This window comes from Lissotriton helveticus, chromosome 10, assembly GCF_964261635.1.
Source record: "Lissotriton helveticus chromosome 10, aLisHel1.1, whole genome shotgun sequence".
In the NCBI taxonomy this organism is placed as follows: domain Eukaryota; kingdom Metazoa; phylum Chordata; class Amphibia; order Caudata; family Salamandridae; genus Lissotriton; species Lissotriton helveticus.
This window is the reverse complement of record NC_136071.1, coordinates 3,303,711-3,321,146: the sequence shown is the minus strand read 5'-3', so window position 1 is coordinate 3,321,146 and position 17,436 is coordinate 3,303,711. Positions and strand designations below refer to the sequence as shown.

Sequence of the window (17,436 nt, the reverse complement as noted above, 5' to 3'; positions counted from 1 at the left end):
CCCATGTGTGCTGTGTGTACACCCAGGTGTAATGTGTGTACACCCATGTGTCCCATGTGTAATGTGTGTACACCCATGTGTAATGTGTGTACACCCGGATTTAATGTGTGTACACGTATGTGTAATATGTGTACACCCAGGTTTAATGTGTGTACACCCAGGTGTAATGTGTGTACACCCGGATTTAATGTGTGTACACGTATGTGTAATATGTGTACACCCAGGTTTAATGTGTGTACACCCAGGTGTAATGTGTGTACACCCAGGTCGTGTACACCCAGGTGTAATATGTGTACACCCAGGTTTAATGTGTGTACACCCAGGTTTAATGTGTGTACACCCATGTGTAATGTGTGTACACCCATGTGTAATGTGTGTACACCCATGTTTAATGTTCGTACACCCATGTGATTGTATGAAGGTACTCTCACAACATAACGGGCGGTCCCAAACCAGGTTACACCCTCATCTTGACTGTTAGTAAAACCCCCAAACAAATGAGAGGGGCTCTCTTTTAACCAAGAGGGAATAGAGCGGCAGGTTACTAAATGTAAAAACACATTTTTTCCCGTATGGTTGTTTATTTGTCAAGACACACACTCAACCTTTAAGTATTCACCCATTCAATATTGGAAACCACCACAAGCATTAGTGAAACATTTGCAAAGGAAAAAATTATATTAACACAGACAATTATATGAACAGCTGACTGTTTATTAAAAGATTAAAAAAGTTTTAAAACACATTCCACTGAATGTACAATAAATATGCAAATAAAAACAATATAGACTATAATTAAAAGTTCATACAATTATATTGGAGAAGAACAAATGAAAGACAATCAAATATGTCTTATGGCTGTTAATCAAGATTCCTATGGTACATCATTGAGTTGGATTTAATTCCCAATACCCTCACTAATGTTGACCCCTCCAGATTTAACTAATATCAAAGCGTCGACGCGTTTCGGCAGTGTTAAAGGTCTACAACCACCTTCTTCAGGACCATAAAACTTTACTTCTTCTTATTGACAGCATCACCTGTGCAATCGCACAACAGTGAGAGTCCTTTTTCCAATCTTTCACACGTTCTGACCTTCCGAGGTGGTTATTACACTCTTTTGCAGCTCGTGTACATGGAGCTGATTTTCTCCTTGATCTAGTTTGATATGTTAAAATCAGGACTCAGCCTGAAACTTTGATGTCTCTCTACTTCTATTAGTGTCACCTCATCGCTCTTTTTTTCATAGGTCTTAGATTTTTGCACGCCCCTTATTCTGCAAAGGTAGCTGATAAATTCACTCGTTGGTATCACAATATTCAATATTATCCCCGGGTATTTGAATGCTCGCGGCTTTTGAATCCAACGGCACGTTTTCTCGCAGCGATTTCTTTCGCGGCTTGAATGTATCGCCGCGGGTCCGGAAATAGAGAAAGGATATTAGTTAAATCTGGAGGGGTCAACATTAGTGAGGGTATTGGGAATTAAATCCAACTCAATGTTGTACCATAGGAATCTTGATTAACAGCCATAAGACATATTTGATTGTCTTTGATTTGTTCTTCTCCAATATAAATGTATGAACTCCTAATTATAGTCTATATTGTTTTTTATTTGCATATTTATTGTACATTCAGTGGAATGTGTTTTAACGCTTTTAACGCTTTTTTAATCTTTTAATAAACAGTCAGCTGTTCATATAATTGTCTGTGTTAATATAATTTTTTCCTTTGCAAATGTTTCACTAATGCTTGTGGTGGTTTCCAATATTGAATGGGTGAATACTTAAAGGTTGAGTGTGTGTCTTGACAAATAAACAACCATACGGGAAAAAATGTTGTTTTTTACATTTTGTTAGTAAAACCCAACATACTATTATTGTATGAAGGTACTCTCACGACATCACAGGCAGTCTCAAGCTGGGATACGCCCTCACCTTGACTGTTACTACTACCCAGCGTACAATGATTGTATGAAGGTACTCTCACTACATCTATTACACACTATACATATCTCAGCTGAAAAGTGAAAGGAATCCCACAGAATCTTCACCTATGGGACTGTAATCTACCTTGGGATCTTCTGCCCTCAGTCCTACAGGAATGAGCGCCACCAGTACTCTCTAAGAGTGAGCAGAGTGCCACAAACACTTGTGCCTGGTGGTGATGGGTTCGGGTACAGTGATGTACAGGGATGGTCACTGGTGGGGACAGTGAGGTGCAGGGATGGTCACTGGTGGGGACAGTGAGGTGAAGGGATGGTCACTGGTGGGGACAGTGAGGTGAAGAGATGGCCACTGGTGGGGACAGTGAGGTGCAGGGATGGTCACTGATGGGGACAGTGAGGAGAAGAGATGGCCACTGGTGGGGACAGTGAGGTGCAGGGATGGTCACTGGTGGGGACAGTGAGGAGAAGAGATGGCCATTGGTGGGGACAGTTGAGGTGCAGGGATGGTCACTGGTGGGGACAGTGAGGTGCAGGGATGGTCACTGGTGGGGACAGTGAGGTGAAGAGATGATCTCAGATGGGGCAGTGAGGTAAAGCGATGGTCACTGGTGGGGACAGCGAGCTGCAGGGATGGTCAATGGTGGGGACAGTGAGTTGCAGAGATGGTCACTGGTAAGGACAGTGAGGTGCAGGGATGGTCACTGGTGGGGACAGTGAGGAGAAGAGATGGTCACTGGTGGGGACAGTGAGGAGAAGAGATGGTCACTGGTGGGGGCAGTGAGGAGAAGAGATGGTCACTAATGGGGACAGTGAGGAGAAAAGAAGGTCACTGGTGGGGCAGTGAGGAGAAGAGAGGGTCACAGGTGGGGGCAGTGAGGTAACACAATGGTCACTGGTGGGGGCAGTGAGGAAAAGAGATGGTCACGGATGGGGACAGTGAGGAGAAGAGATGGTCACTAGTGGGGACAGTGAGGTGCATGGATGGTCACTGATGGGGACAGTGAGGTGAAGAGATGGTCACTGGTGGGGACAGTGAGGTGCAGGGATGGTCACTGGTGGTGACAGTGAGGTGAAGAGAAGGTCACTGCTTGGGACAGTGAGGTAAAGAGAAGGTCACTGCTTGGGACAGTGAAGTGTAAGGATGGTCACTGATGGGGACAGTGAGGTAAAGAGATGGTCACTAATAGGGCCAGTGAGGTGAAGAGATGGACACTGGTGGAGAAAGTGAGAAGAGATGGCCACTGGTAAGGACAGTGAGGTGCAGAGATGGTCACTGGTGGGGACAGTGAGGTACAGGGATGGTCACTGGTGGGGACAGTGAGGTGCAGGGATGGTCACTGCTGGGGACAGTGAGGTGCAGAGATGGTCACTGGTGGGGATAGCGAGGTGAAGAGATGGTCACTAGTGGGTACAGTGTGGAAACTAGATGGCCACTAGTGGGGACAATGAGGTGCAGGGATAGTCACTGGTGGGGACAGTGAGGTGAAGAGATGGCCACTAGTGGGGACAGTGAGGGGCAGGGATGGTCACTGGTGGGGACAGTGAGGTGCAGGGATGGTCACTGCTGGGGACAGTGAGGTGCAGGGATGGTCGCTGGTAAGGACAGTGAGGTTCAGAGATGGTCACTGTTGGGGACAGTGAGGTGTAGGGATGGTCACTGATGGGGACAGTGAGGTGAAGAGATGGCCACTGGTGCTGACAGTGAGGTGCAGGGATGGTCACTGGTGGGGACAGTGAGGTGAAGAGATGGTCACTGGTGGGGACAGTGAGGAGAAGAGATGGTTACTGGTGGGAACAGTGAGGTGAAGAGATGGTCACTGGTGGGGACAGTGAGGAGAAGAGATGGTCACTGGTGGGGACAGTGCGGAGAAGAGATGGTTACTGGTGGGGACAGTGAGGTGAAGAGATGGTCACTGGTGGGGACAGTGAGGAGAAGAGATGGTCACTGGTGGGGACAGTTAGGAGAAGAGATGGTCACTGGTGGGGACAGTGAGGTGCAGGGATGGTCACTGGTGGGAACAGTGAGGTGAAGAGATATCACTGGTTGGAACAGTGAGGAGAAGAGATGGTCACTGGTGGGGGCAGTGATGAGAAGAGATGGTCACTGGTGGGGACAGTGAGGTGAAGAGATGGTCACAGGTGGGGACAGTGAGGTGAAGAGATGGTCATTGGTGGGGACAGTGAGGTGAAGAGATGGTCACTGATGGGGACAGTGTGGAGAAGAGATGGTCACTGGTGTGGGCAGTGATGAGAAGAGATGGTCACTGGTGGGGACAGTGAGGTGAAGTGATGGTCACTGGTGGGGACAGTGAGGTGAAGAGATGGTCACCGGTGGGAAGAGTGAGGAGAAGAGGTGGTCACTGGTGGGGACAGTGAGGTGAATAGATGGTCACTGGTGGGGACAGTGAGGTGAAGAGATGGTCACTGGTTGGGACAGTGAGGAGAAGAGATGGTCACTGGTGGGGACAGTGAGGAGAAGAGATGGTCACTGGTGGGAACAGTGAGGAGAAAAGATGGTCACTGGTGGGGGCAGTGAGGAGAAGAGATGGTCACTGGTGGGGACAGTGAGGTGCAGGGACAGTCACTGGTGGGGACAGTGAGGTGCAAGGATGGTCACTGGTGGAGAAAGCGAGGAGAAGAGATGGTCATTGGTGGGGACAGTGAGGAGAAGAGATGGTCACTGGTGGGGACAGTGAGGTGCAGGGATGGTCACTGGTGGGGACAGTGAGGAGAAGAGATGGTCACTGATGGGGACAGTGTGTAGAAGTGATGGTCACTGGTGGGGACAGTGAGGTGCAGGGATGGTCACTGGGGGAGATAGTGAGGAGAAGAGATGGTCACTGGTGGGGATAGTGAGGAGAAGAGATGGTCACTGGTGGGGACAGTGAGGTGCAGGGATGGTCACTGGTGGGGACAGTGAGGTGCAGGGGTGGTCACTGGTGGGGACAGTGAGGAGAAGAGATGGTCACTGGTGGGGACAGTGAGGAGAAGAGATGGTCACTGGTGGGGACAGTGAGTTGCAGGGATGGTCACTGGTGGGGACAGAGGAGAAGAGATGGTCACTGGTGGGGACAGTGAGGTGCAGGGATGGTCACTGGTGGGGACAGTGAGGAGAAGAGATGGTCACTGGTGGGGACAGTGAGGAGAAAAGATGGTCACTGGTGGGGACAGTGAGGAGAAAAGATGGTCACTGGTGGGGAGACTGAGGTGCAGGGATGGTCACTGGTGGGGACAGTGAGGAGATGAGATGGTCACTGGGGGAGATAGTGAGGAGAAGAGATGGTCACTGGTGGGGACAGTGAGGAGAAGAGATGGTCACTGGTGGGGACAGTGAGGTGCAGGGATGGTCACTGGTGGGGACAGTGAGGTGCAGGGATGGTCACTGGTGGGGACAGTGAGGTGCAGGGGTGGTCACTGGTGGGGACAGTGAGGAGAAGAGATGGTCACTGGTGGGGACAGTGAGGAGAAGAGATGGTCACTGGTGGGAACAGTGAGGTGAAGGGATGGTCACTGGTGGGGGCAGTGAGGTGCAGGGATGGTCACTGGTGGGGACAGGGAGGTGCTGGAATGGTCACTGGTGGGGACAGTGAGGTGCAGGGATGGTTACTGGTGGGGACAGTGAGGTGAAGAGATGGTCACTGGTGGGGACAGTGAGGTGCAAGGATGGTCACTGGTGGGGACAGTGAGGAGATGAGATGGTCACTGGGGGAGATAGTGAGGAGAAGAGATGGTCACTGGTGGTGACAGTGAGGAGAAGAGATGGTCACTGGTGGGGACAGTGAGGTGAAGAGATGGTCACTGGTGGGGACAGTGAGGAGAAGAGATGGTCACTGGTGGGGAGAGTTAGGAGAAGAGATGGTTACTGGTGGGGACAGTGAGGTGCAGGGATGGTCACTGGTGGGAACAGTGAGGTGAAGAGATATCACTGGTTGGAACAGTGAGGAGAAGAGATGGTCACTGGTGGGGGCAGTGATGAGAAGAGATGGTCACTGGTGGGGACAGTGAGGTGAAGAGATGGTCACAGGTGGGGACAGTGAGGTGAAGAGATGGTCACTGGTGGGGACAGTGAGGTGAAGAGATGGTCACTGGTGGGGACAGTGAGGTGAAGAGATGGTCACTGATGGGGACAGTGTGGAGAAGAGATGGTCACTGGTGTGGGCAGTGATGAGAAGAGATGGTCACTGGTGGGGACAGTGAGGTGAAGTGATGGTCACTGGTGGGGACAGTGAGGTGAAGAGATGGTCACTGGTGGGAAGAGTGAGGAGAAGAGGTGGTCACTGGTGGGGACAGTGAGGTGAATAGATGGTCACTGGTGGGGACAGTGAGGTGAAGAGATGGTCACTGGTTGGGACAGTGAGGAGAAGAGATGGTCACTGGTGGGGAAAGTGAGGAGAAGAGATGGTCACTGGTGGGAACAGTGAGGAGAAAAGATGGTCACTGGTGGGGGCAGTGAGGAGAAGAGATGGTCACTGGTGGGGACAGTGAGGTGCAGGGACAGTCACTGGTGGGGACAGTGAGGTGCAAGGATGGTCACTGGTGGAGAAAGCGAGGAGAAGTGATGGTCATTGGTGGGGACAGTGAGGAGAAGAGATGGTCACTGGTGGGGACAGTGAGGTGCAGGGATGGTCACTGGTGGGGACAGTGAGGAGAAGAGATGGTCACTGGTGGGGACAGTGAGGTGCAGGGATGGTCACTGGGGGAGATAGTGAGGAGAAGAGATGGTCACTGGTGGGGATAGTGAGGAGAAGAGATGGTCACTGGTGGGGACAGTGAGGTGCAGGGATGGTCACTGGTGGGGACAGTGAGGTGCAGGGATGGTCACTGGTGGGGACAGTGAGGTGCAGGGGTGGTCACTGGTGGGGACAGTGAGGAGAAGAGATGGTCACTGGTGGGGACAGTGAGGAGAAGAGCTGGTCACTGGTGGGGACAGTGAGTTGCAGGGATGGTCACTGGTGGGGACAGAGGAGAAGAGATGGTCACTGGTGGGGACAGTGAGGTGCAGGGATGGTCACTGGTGGGGACAGTGAGGTGCAGGGATGGTCACTGGTGGGGACAGTGAGGAGAAGAGATGGTCACTGGTGGGGACAGTGAGGAGAAAAGATGGTCACTGGTGGGGAGACTGAGGTGCAGGGATGGTCACTGGTGGGGACAGTGAGGAGATGAGATGGTCACTGGGGGAGATAGTGAGGAGAAGAGATGGTCACTGGTGGGGACAGTGAGAAGAAGAGATGGTCACTGGTGGGGACAGTGAGGTGCAGGGATGGTCACTGGTGGGGACAGTGAGGTGCAGGGATGGTTACTGGTGGGGACAGTGAGGTGCAGGGGTGGTCACTGGTGGGGACAGTGAGGAGAAGAGATGGTCACTGGTGGGGACAGTGAGGAGAAGAGATGGTCACTGGTGGGAACAGTGAGGTGAAGGGATGGTCACTGGTGGGGGCAGTGAGGTGCAGGGATGGTCACTGGTGGGGACAGTGAGGTGCTGGAATGGTCACTGGTGGGGACAGTGAGGTGCAGGGATGGTTACTGGTGGGGACAGTGAGGTGAAGAGATGGTCACTGGTGGGGACAGTGAGGTGCAAGGATGGTCACTGGTGGGGACAGTGAGGAGATGAGATGGTCACTGGGGGAGATAGTGAGGAGAAGAGATGGTCACTGGTGGTGACAGTGAGGAGAAGAGATGGTCACTGGTGGGGACAGTGAGGTGCAGGGATGGTCACTGGTGGGGACAGTGAGGTGCAGGGATGGTCACTGGTGGGGACAGTGAGGTGCAGGCGTTGTCACTGGTGGGGAACGTGAGGAGAAGAGATGGTCACTGGTGGGGACAGTGAGGTGCAGGGATGGTCACTGGTGGGGACAGTGAGGTGCAGGGATGGTCACTGGTGGGGACAGTGAGGTGCAGGGGTGGTCACTGGTGGGGACAGTGAGGTGCAGGAATGGTCACTGGTGGGGACAGTGAGGTGCGGGGATGGTCACTGGTGGGGACAGTGAGGTGAAGAGATGGTCACTGGTGGGGACAGTGAGGTGCAGAGATGGTCACTGGTGAGACAGCGAGGTGAAGAGATGGTCTTTGCTGGGTACAGTGAGGAAAAGAGATGGCCACTAGTGGGGACAGTGAGGTGCAGGGATGGTCACTGGTGGGGACAGTGAGGTGCAGGGATGGTCACTGGCGGGGACAGTGAGGTGAAGAGATGGCCACTAGTGGGGACAGTGAGGTGCAGGGATGGTCACTGGTGGGGACAGTGAGGTGCAGGGATGGTCACTGCTGGGGACAGTGAGGTGCAGGGATGGTCGCTGGTAAGGACAGTGAGGTGCAGAGATGGTCACTGGTGGGGACAGTGAGGTTCAGGGATGGTCACTGCTGGGGACAGTGAGGTGCAGGGATGGTCACTGGTGGAGAAAGCGAGGAGAAGTGATGGTCATTGGTGGGGACAGTGAGGAGAAGAGATGGTCACTGGTGGGGACAGTGAGGTGCAGGGATGGTCACTGGTGGGGACAGTGAGGAGAAGAGATGGTCACTGGTGGGGACAGTGAGGTGCAGAGATGGTCACTGGTGAGACAGCGAGGTGCAGGGATGGTCACTGGTGGGGACAGTGAGGAGAAGAGATGGTCACTGGTGGGGACAGTGAGGTGCAGGGATGGTCACTGGGGGAGATAGTGAGGAGAAGAGATGGTCACTGGTGGGGATAGTGAGGAGAAGAGATGGTCACTGGTGGGGACAGTGAGGTGCAGGGATGGTCACTGGTGGGGACAGTGAGGTGCAGGGATGGTCACTGGTGGGGACAGTGAGGTGCAGGGGTGGTCACTGGTGGGGACAGTGAGGAGAAGAGATGGTCACTGGTGGGGACAGTGAGGAGAAGAGATGGTCACTGGTGGGGACAGTGAGTTGCAGGGATGGTCACTGGTGGGGACAGAGGAGAAGAGATGGTCACTGGTGGGGACAGTGAGGTGCAGGGATGGTCACTGGTGGGGACAGTGAGGTGCAGGGATGGTCACTGGTGGGGACAGTGAGGAGAAAAGATGGTCACTGGTGGGGAGACTGAGGTGCAGGGATGGTCACTGGTGGGGACAGTGAGGAGATGAGATGGTCACTGGGGGAGATAGTGAGGAGAAGAGATGGTCACTGGTGGGGACAGTGAGGAGAAGAGATGGTCACTGGTGGGGACAGTGAGGTGCAGGGATGGTCACTGGTGGGGACAGTGAGGTGCAGGGATGGTTACTGGTGGGGACAGTGAGGTGCAGGGGTGGTCACTGGTGGGGACAGTGAGGAGAAGAGATGGTCACTGGTGGGGACAGTGAGGAGAAGAGATGGTCACTGGTGGGAACAGTGAGGTGAAGGGATGGTCACTGGTGGGGGCAGTGAGGTGCAGGGATGGTCACTGGTGGGGACAGTGAGGTGCTGGAATGGTCACTGGTGGGGACAGTGAGGTGCAGGGATGGTTACTGGTGGGGACAGTGAGGTGAAGAGATGGTCACTGGTGGGGACAGTGAGGTGCAGGGATGGTCACTGGTGGGGACAGTGAGGAGAAGAGATGGTCACTGGTGGGGACAGTGAGGTGCAGAGATGGTCACTGGTGAGACAGCGAGGTGCAGGGATGGTCACTGGTGGGGACAGTGAGGAGAAGAGATGGTCACTGGTGGGGACAGTGAGGTGCAGGGATGGTCACTGGGGGAGATAGTGAGGAGAAGAGATGGTCACTGGTGGGGATAGTGAGGAGAAGAGATGGTCACTGGTGGGGACAGTGAGGTGCAGGGATGGTCACTGGTGGGGACAGTGAGGTGCAGGGATGGTCACTGGTGGGGACAGTGAGGTGCAGGGGTGGTCACTGGTGGGGACAGTGAGGAGAAGAGATGGTCACTGGTGGGGACAGTGAGGAGAAGAGATGGTCACTGGTGGGGACAGTGAGTTGCAGGGATGGTCACTGGTGGGGACAGAGGAGAAGAGATGGTCACTGGTGGGGACAGTGAGGTGCAGGGATGGTCACTGGTGGGGACAGTGAGGTGCAGGGATGGTCACTGGTGGGGACAGTGAGGAGAAGAGATGGTCACTGGTGGGGACAGTGAGGAGAAGAGATGGTCACTGGTGGGGAGACTGAGGTGCAGGGATGGTCACTGGTGGGGACAGTGAGGAGATGAGATGGTCACTGGGGGAGATAGTGAGGAGAAGAGATGGTCACTGGTGGGGACAGTGAGGAGAAGAGATGGTCACTGGTGGGGACAGTGAGGTGCAGGGATGGTCACTGGTGGGGACAGTGAGGTGCAGGGATGGTTACTGGTGGGGACAGTGAGGTGCAGGGGTGGTCACTGGTGGGGACAGTGAGGAGAAGAGATGGCCACTGGTGGGGACAGTGAGGAGAAGAGATGGTCACTGGTGGGAACAGTGAGGTGAAGGGATGGTCACTGGTGGGGGCAGTGAGGTGCAGGGATGGTCACTGGTGGGGACAGTGAGGTGCTGGAATGGTCACTGGTGGGGACAGTGAGGTGCAGGGATGGTTACTGGTGGGGACAGTGAGGTGAAGAGATGGTCACTGGTGGGGACAGTGAGGTGCAAGGATGGTCACTGGTGGGGACAGTGAGGAGATGAGATGGTCACTGGGGGAGATAGTGAGGAGAAGAGATGGTCACTGGTGGTGACAGTGAGGAGAAGAGATGGTCACTGGTGGGGACAGTGAGGTGCAGGGATGGTCACTGGTGGGGACAGTGAGGTGCAGGGATGGTCACTGGTGGGGACAGTGAGGTGCAGGCGTTGTCACTGGTGGGGACAGTGAGGAGAAGAGATGGTCACTGGTGGGGACAGTGAGGTGCAGGGATGGTCACTGGTGGGGACAGTGAGGTGCAGGGATGGTCACTGGTGGGGACAGTGAGGTGCAGGGGTGGTCACTGGTGGGGACAGTGAGGTGCAGGAATGGTCACTGGTGGGGACAGTGAGGTGCGGGGATGGTCACTGGTGGGGACAGTGAGGTGAAGAGATGGTCACTGGTGGGGACAGTGAGGTGCAGAGATGGTCACTGGTGAGACAGCGAGGTGAAGAGATGGTCTTTGCTGGGTACAGTGAGGAAAAGAGATTGCCACTAGTGGGGACAGTGAGGTGCAGGGATGGTCACTGGTGGGGACAGTGAGGTGCAGGGATGGTCACTGGCGGGGACAGTGAGGTGAAGAGATGGCCACTAGTGGGGACAGTGAGGTGCAGGGATGGTCACTGGTGGGGACAGTGAGGTGCAGGGATGGTCACTGCTGGGGACAGTGAGGTGCAGGGATGGTCGCTGGTAAGGACAGTGAGGTGCAGAGATGGTCACTGGTGGGGACAGTGAGGTTCAGGGATGGTCACTGCTGGGGACAGTGAGGTGCAGGGATGGTCACTGGTAAGGACAGTGAGGTGCAGAGATGGACACTGGTGGGGACAGTGAGGTGCAGGGATGGTCACTGCTGGGGACAGTGAGGTGCAGGGATGGTCACTGGTGGGGACAGTGAGGAGAAGAGATGGTCACTGGTGGGGACGGTGAGGTGCAGGGATGGTCACTGGTGGGGACAGTGAGGTGCAGGGATGGTCACTGCTGGGGACAGTGAGGTGCAGGAATGGTCACTGGTGGGGACAGTGAGGTGCAGGGATGGTCACTGGTGGGGACAGTGAGGTGAAGAGATGGTCACTGGTGGGGACAGTGAGGTGCAGGGATGGTCACTGGTGGGGACAGTGAGGTGCAGGGATGGTCACTGCTGGGGACAGTGAGGTGCAGGAATGGTCACTGGTGGGGACAGTGAGGTGCAGGGATGGTCACTGGTGGGGACAGTGAGGTGAAGAGATGGTCACTGGTGGGGACAGTGAGGTGCAGGGGTGGTCACTGGTGGGGACAGTGAGGAGAAGAGATGGTCACTGGTGGGGACAGTGAGGAGAAGAGATGGTCACTGGTGGGAACAGTGAGGTGAAGGGATGGTCACTGGTGGGGGCAGTGAGGTGCAGGGATGGTCACTGGTGGGGACAGTGAGGTGCTGGAATGGTCACTGGTGGGGACAGTGAGGTGCAGGGATGGTTACTGGTGGGGACAGTGAGGTGAAGAGATGGTCACTGGTGGGGACAGTGAGGTGCAGGGATGGTCACTGGTGGGGACAGTGAGGAGAAGAGATGGTCACTGGTGGGGACAGTGAGGTGCAGAGATGGTCACTGGTGAGACAGCGAGGTGCAGGGATGGTCACTGGTGGGGACAGTGAGGAGAAGAGATGGTCACTGGTGGGGACAGTGAGGTGCAGGGATGGTCACTGGGGGAGATAGTGAGGAGAAGAGATGGTCACTGGTGGGGATAGTGAGGAGAAGAGATGGTCACTGGTGGGGACAGTGAGGTGCAGGGATGGTCACTGGTGGGGACAGTGAGGTGCAGGGATGGTCACTGGTGGGGACAGTGAGGTGCAGGGGTGGTCACTGGTGGGGACAGTGAGGAGAAGAGATGGTCACTGGTGGGGACAGTGAGGAGAAGAGATGGTCACTGGTGGGGACAGTGAGTTGCAGGGATGGTCACTGGTGGGGACAGAGGAGAAGAGATGGTCACTGGTGGGGACAGTGAGGTGCAGGGATGGTCACTGGTGGGGACAGTGAGGTGCAGGGATGGTCACTGGTGGGGACAGTGAGGAGAAGAGATGGTCACTGGTGGGGACAGTGAGGAGAAGAGATGGTCACTGGTGGGGAGACTGAGGTGCAGGGATGGTCACTGGTGGGGACAGTGAGGAGATGAGATGGTCACTGGGGGAGATAGTGAGGAGAAGAGATGGTCACTGGTGGGGACAGTGAGGAGAAGAGATGGTCACTGGTGGGGACAGTGAGGTGCAGGGATGGTCACTGGTGGGGATAGTGAGGTGCAGGGATGGTTACTGGTGGGGACAGTGAGGTGCAGGGGTGGTCACTGGTGGGGACAGTGAGGAGAAGAGATGGTCACTGGTGGTGACAGTGAGGAGAAGAGATGGTCACTGGTGGGAACAGTGAGGTGAAGGGATGGTCACTGGTGGGGGCAGTGAGGTGCAGGGATGGTCACTGGTGGGGACAGTGAGGTGCTGGAATGGTCACTGGTGGGGACAGTGAGGTGCAGGGATGGTTACTGGTGGGGACAGTGAGGTGAAGAGATGGTCACTGGTGGGGACAGTGAGGTGCAAGGATGGTCACTGGTGGGGACAGTGAGGAGATGAGATGGTCACTGGGGGAGATAGTGAGGAGAAGAGATGGTCACTGGTGGTGACAGTGAGGAGAAGAGATGGTCACTGGTGGGGACAGTGAGGTGCAGGGATGGTCACTGGTGGGGACAGTGAGGTGCAGGGATGGTCACTGGTGGGGACAGTGAGGTGCAGGCGTTGTCACTGGTGGGGACAGTGAGGAGAAGAGATGGTCACTGGTGGGGACAGTGAGGTGCAGGGATGGTCACTGGTGGGGACAGTGAGGTGCAGGGATGGTCACTGGTGGGGACAGTGAGGTGCAGGGGTGGTCACTGGTGGGGACAGTGAGGTGCAGGAATGGTCACTGGTGGGGACAGTGAGGTGCGGGGATGGTCACTGGTGGGGACAGTGAGGTGAAGAGATGGTCACTGGTGGGGACAGTGAGGTGCAGAGATGGTCACTGGTGAGACAGCGAGGTGAAGAGATGGTCTTTGCTGGGTACAGTGAGGAAAAGAGATAGCCACTAGTGGGGACAGTGAGGTGCAGGAATGGTCACTGGTGGGGACAGTGAGGTGCAGGGATGGTCACTGGCGGGGACAGTGAGGTGAAGAGATGGCCACTAGTGGGGACAGTGAGGTGCAGGGATGGTCACTGGTGGGGACAGTGAGGTGCAGGGATGGTCACTGCTGGGGACAGTGAGGTGCAGGGATGGTCGCTGGTAAGGACAGTGAGGTGCAGAGATGGTCACTGGTGGGGACAGTGAGGTTCAGGGATGGTCACTGCTGGGGACAGTGAGGTGCAGGGATGGTCACTGGTAAGGACAGTGAGGTGCAGAGATGGACACTGGTGGGGACAGTGAGGTGCAGGGATGGTCACTGCTGGGGACAGTGAGGTGCAGGGATGGTCACTGGTGGGGACAGTGAGGAGAAGAGATGGTCACTGGTGGGGACGGTGAGGTGCAGGGATGGTCACTGGTGGGGACAGTGAGGTGCAGGGATGGTCACTGCTGGGGACAGTGAGGTGCAGGAATGGTCACTGGTGGGGACAGTGAGGTGCAGGGATGGTCACTGGTGGGGACAGTGAGGTGAAGAGATGGTCACTGGTGGGGACAGTGAGGTGCAGTGATGGTCACTGGTGGGGACAGTGAGGTGCAGGGGTGGTCACTGGTGGGGACAGTGAGGTGCAGGAATGGTCACTGGTGGGGACAGTGAGGTGCGAGATGGTCACTGGTGGGGACAGTGAGGTGAAGAGATGGTCACTGGTGGGGACAGTGAGGTGCAGAGATGGTCACTGGTGAGACAGCGAGGTGAAGAGATGGTCTTTGCTGGGTACAGTGAGGAAAAGAGATTGCCACTAGTGGGGACAGTGAGGTGCAGGGATGGTCACTGGTGGGGACAGTGAGGTGCAGGGATGGTCACTGGCGGGGACAGTGAGGTGAAGAGATGGTCACTGGTGGGGACAGTGAGGTGCAGGGATGGTCACTGCTGGGGACAGTGAGGTGCAGGGATGGTCACTGCTGGGGACAGTGAGGTGCAGGGATGGTCGCTGATAAGGACAGTGAGGTGCAGAGATGGTCACTGGTGGGGACAGTGAGGTTCAGGGATGGTCACTGCTGGGGACAGTGAGGTGCAGGGATGGTCACTGGTAAGGACAGTGAGGTGCAGAGATGGACACTGGTGGGGACAGTGAGGTGCAGGGATGGTCACTGCTGGGGACAGTGAGGTGCAGGGATGGTCACTGGTGGGGACAGTGAGGAGAAGAGATGGTCACTGGTGGGGACGGTGAGGTGCAGGGATGGTCACTGGTGGGGACAGTGAGGTGCAGGGATGGTCACTGCTGGGGACAGTGAGGTGCAGGAATGGTCACTGGTGGGGACAGTGAGGTGCAGGGATGGTCACTGGTGGGGACAGTGAGGTGAAGAGATGGTCACTGGTGGGGACAGTGAGGTGCAAGGATGGTCACTGTTGGGGACAGTGAGGTGCAGAGATGGTCACTGGTGAGACAGCGAGGTGAAGAGATGGTCTTTGCTGGGTACAGTGAGGAAAAGAGATGGCCACTAGTGGGGACAGTGAGGTGCAGGGATGGTCACTGGTGGGGACAGTGAGGTGCAGGGATGGTCACTGGCGGGGACAGTGAGGTGAAGAGATGGCCACTAGTGGGGACAGTGAGGTGCAGGGATGGTCACTGGTGGGGACAGTGAGGTGCAGGGATGGTCACTGCTGGGGACAGTGAGGTGCAGGGATGGTCGCTGGTAAGGACAGTGAGGTGCAGAGATGGTCACTGGTGGGGACAGTGAGGTACAGGGATGGTCACTGCTGGGGACAGTGAGGTGCAGGGATGGTCACTGGTGGGGACAGTGAGGTGCAGGGATGGTCACTGCTGGGGACAGTGAGGTGCAGAGATGGTCACTGGTGGGGATAGCGAGGTGAAGAGATGGTCACTAGTGGGTACAGTGTGGAAACTAGATGGCCACTAGTGGGGACAATGAGGTGCAGGGATGGTCACTGGTGGGGACAGTGAGGTGAAGAGATGGCCACTAGTGGGGACAGTGAGGGGCAGGGATGGTCACTGGTGGGGACAGTGAGGTGCAGGGATGGTCACTGCTGGGGACAGTGAGGTGCAGGGATGGTCGCTGGTAAGGACAGTGAGGTGCAGAGATGGTCACTGGTGGGGACAGTGAGGTGCAGGGATGGTCACTGCTGGGGACAGTGAGGTGCAGGGATGGTCGCTGGTAAGGACAGTGAGGTGCAGAGATGGACACTGGTGGGGACAGTGAGGTGCAGGGATGGTCACTGCTGGGGACAGTGAGGTGCAGGGATGGTCACTGGTGGGGACAGTGAGGAGAAGAGATGGTCACTGGTGGGGACAGTGAGGTGCAGGGATGGTCACTGGTGGGGCCAGTGAGGTGCAGGGATGGTCACTGCTGGGGACAGTGAGGTGCAGGAATGGTCACTGGTGGGGACAGTGAGGTGCAGGGATGGTCACTGGTGGGGACAGTGAGGTGAAGAGATGGTCACTGATGGGGACAGTGAGGTGCAAGGATGGTCACTGTTGGGGACAGTGAGGCGCAGAGATGGTCACTGGTGAGACAGCGAGGTGAAGAGATGGTCTTTGCTGGGTACAGTGAGGAAAAGAGATGGCCACTAGTGGGGACAGTGAGGTGCAGGGATGGTCACTGGTGGGGACAGTGAGGTGCAGGGATGGTCACTGGCGGGGACAGTGAGGTGAAGAGATGGCCACTAGTGGGGACAGTGAGGTGCAGGGATGGTCACTGGAGGGGACAGTGAGGTGCAGGGATGGTCACTGCTGGGGACAGTGAGGTGCAGGGATGGTGACTGGTAAGGACAGTGAGGTGCAGAGATGGTCACTGGTGGGGACAGTGAGGTGCAGAGATGGTTACTGGTGGGGACAGTGAGGCGACGTGATGGTCACTGGTGGGGACAGTGAGGTGCAGGGATGGTCACTGCTGGGGACAGTGAGGTGCAGGGATGGTCACTGGTAAGGACAGTGAGGTGCAGAGATGGTCACTGGTAAGGACAGTGAGGTGCAGGGATGGTCACTGGTGGGGACAGTGAGGTGCAGGGATGGTCACTGGTGGGGACAGTGAGGTGCAAGGATGGTCACCGGTGGGGACAGTGAGGCGACGTGATGGTCACTGGAGGGGACATCGCAGTTTTTTGAAGGAGGCAGAGTTGGGGCTGACCTGGAGGAGGCTGGCACCAGCAGTGCTGGAGCGCCCCCCTGCCCCCTCCCCTGGGCCCCCCCGGTACCCCCTCTCCCCCTCCCTCCCCCCCCCCTCCCTCTCACCAGTGCCGGAGCTTCTGCTGCAGGAGGCCGGGGGTCTTGTCCGAGGCGCAGTGAAGGCACCACATGGCTCCGCGGCTCCTCCGCTGTCCTCAGCCGCCTCTAGGCGCTTCTGCGGTCCGGGGCGCCTCGACTCCTCGCTGCCCTCGCCCTGGGCGCCTCGATGACCGCCTGCCACAGCCCCCCGGCTGCCCTCTCCATCGGCATATCCGGGGTCTCCTGCCCACGGGATCGGGGGGGTCTCCAGACCGAGGACCTCTAGCGCCTGCCTCACCATGCCCCCCGAGCCCCCGCAAGGCACCTCGCCCCCGGCCCCCCCCCCCCCCAGCGTCCCCCACCGCTGCCCGGGCACCTCTGGGGCCGTCTACAGCATAGCGCCTCCTGCCACTCTGGACCCTTCTAGCGCCTCCTGCCACTCTGGGCCCTTCTAGCGCCTCCTGCCACCTCTGGGCCCTTCTAGCGCCTCCTGCCACTCTAGGCCCTTCTAGCGCCTCCTGCCACTCTGGGCCCTTCTAGCGCCTCCTGCCACTCTAGGCCCTTCTAGCGCCTCCTG

General features: G+C 56.5%; 1 protein-coding gene across 3 annotated transcripts in view; it reads right to left on the bottom strand.

Moving 5' to 3' along the window:
• The window catches only part of IQSEC2 (IQ motif and Sec7 domain ArfGEF 2), a 359,223-nt gene extending 342,099 nt beyond the window's left edge, over positions 1-17,124 (bottom strand). For 2 of the 3 annotated variants that reach the window (XM_078664507.1, XM_078664509.1), the window contains exon 1: positions 16,887-17,124. In XM_078664507.1, the coding sequence (XP_078520633.1) occupies positions 16,887-16,951 (65 nt within the window). In that variant the 5' untranslated portion in view covers positions 16,952-17,124. The remainder of the gene's footprint in view (positions 1-16,886) is intronic. The other variant, XM_078664510.1, reaches the window with a different exon arrangement.
• Positions 17,125-17,436: the final 312 nt, after the last annotated feature.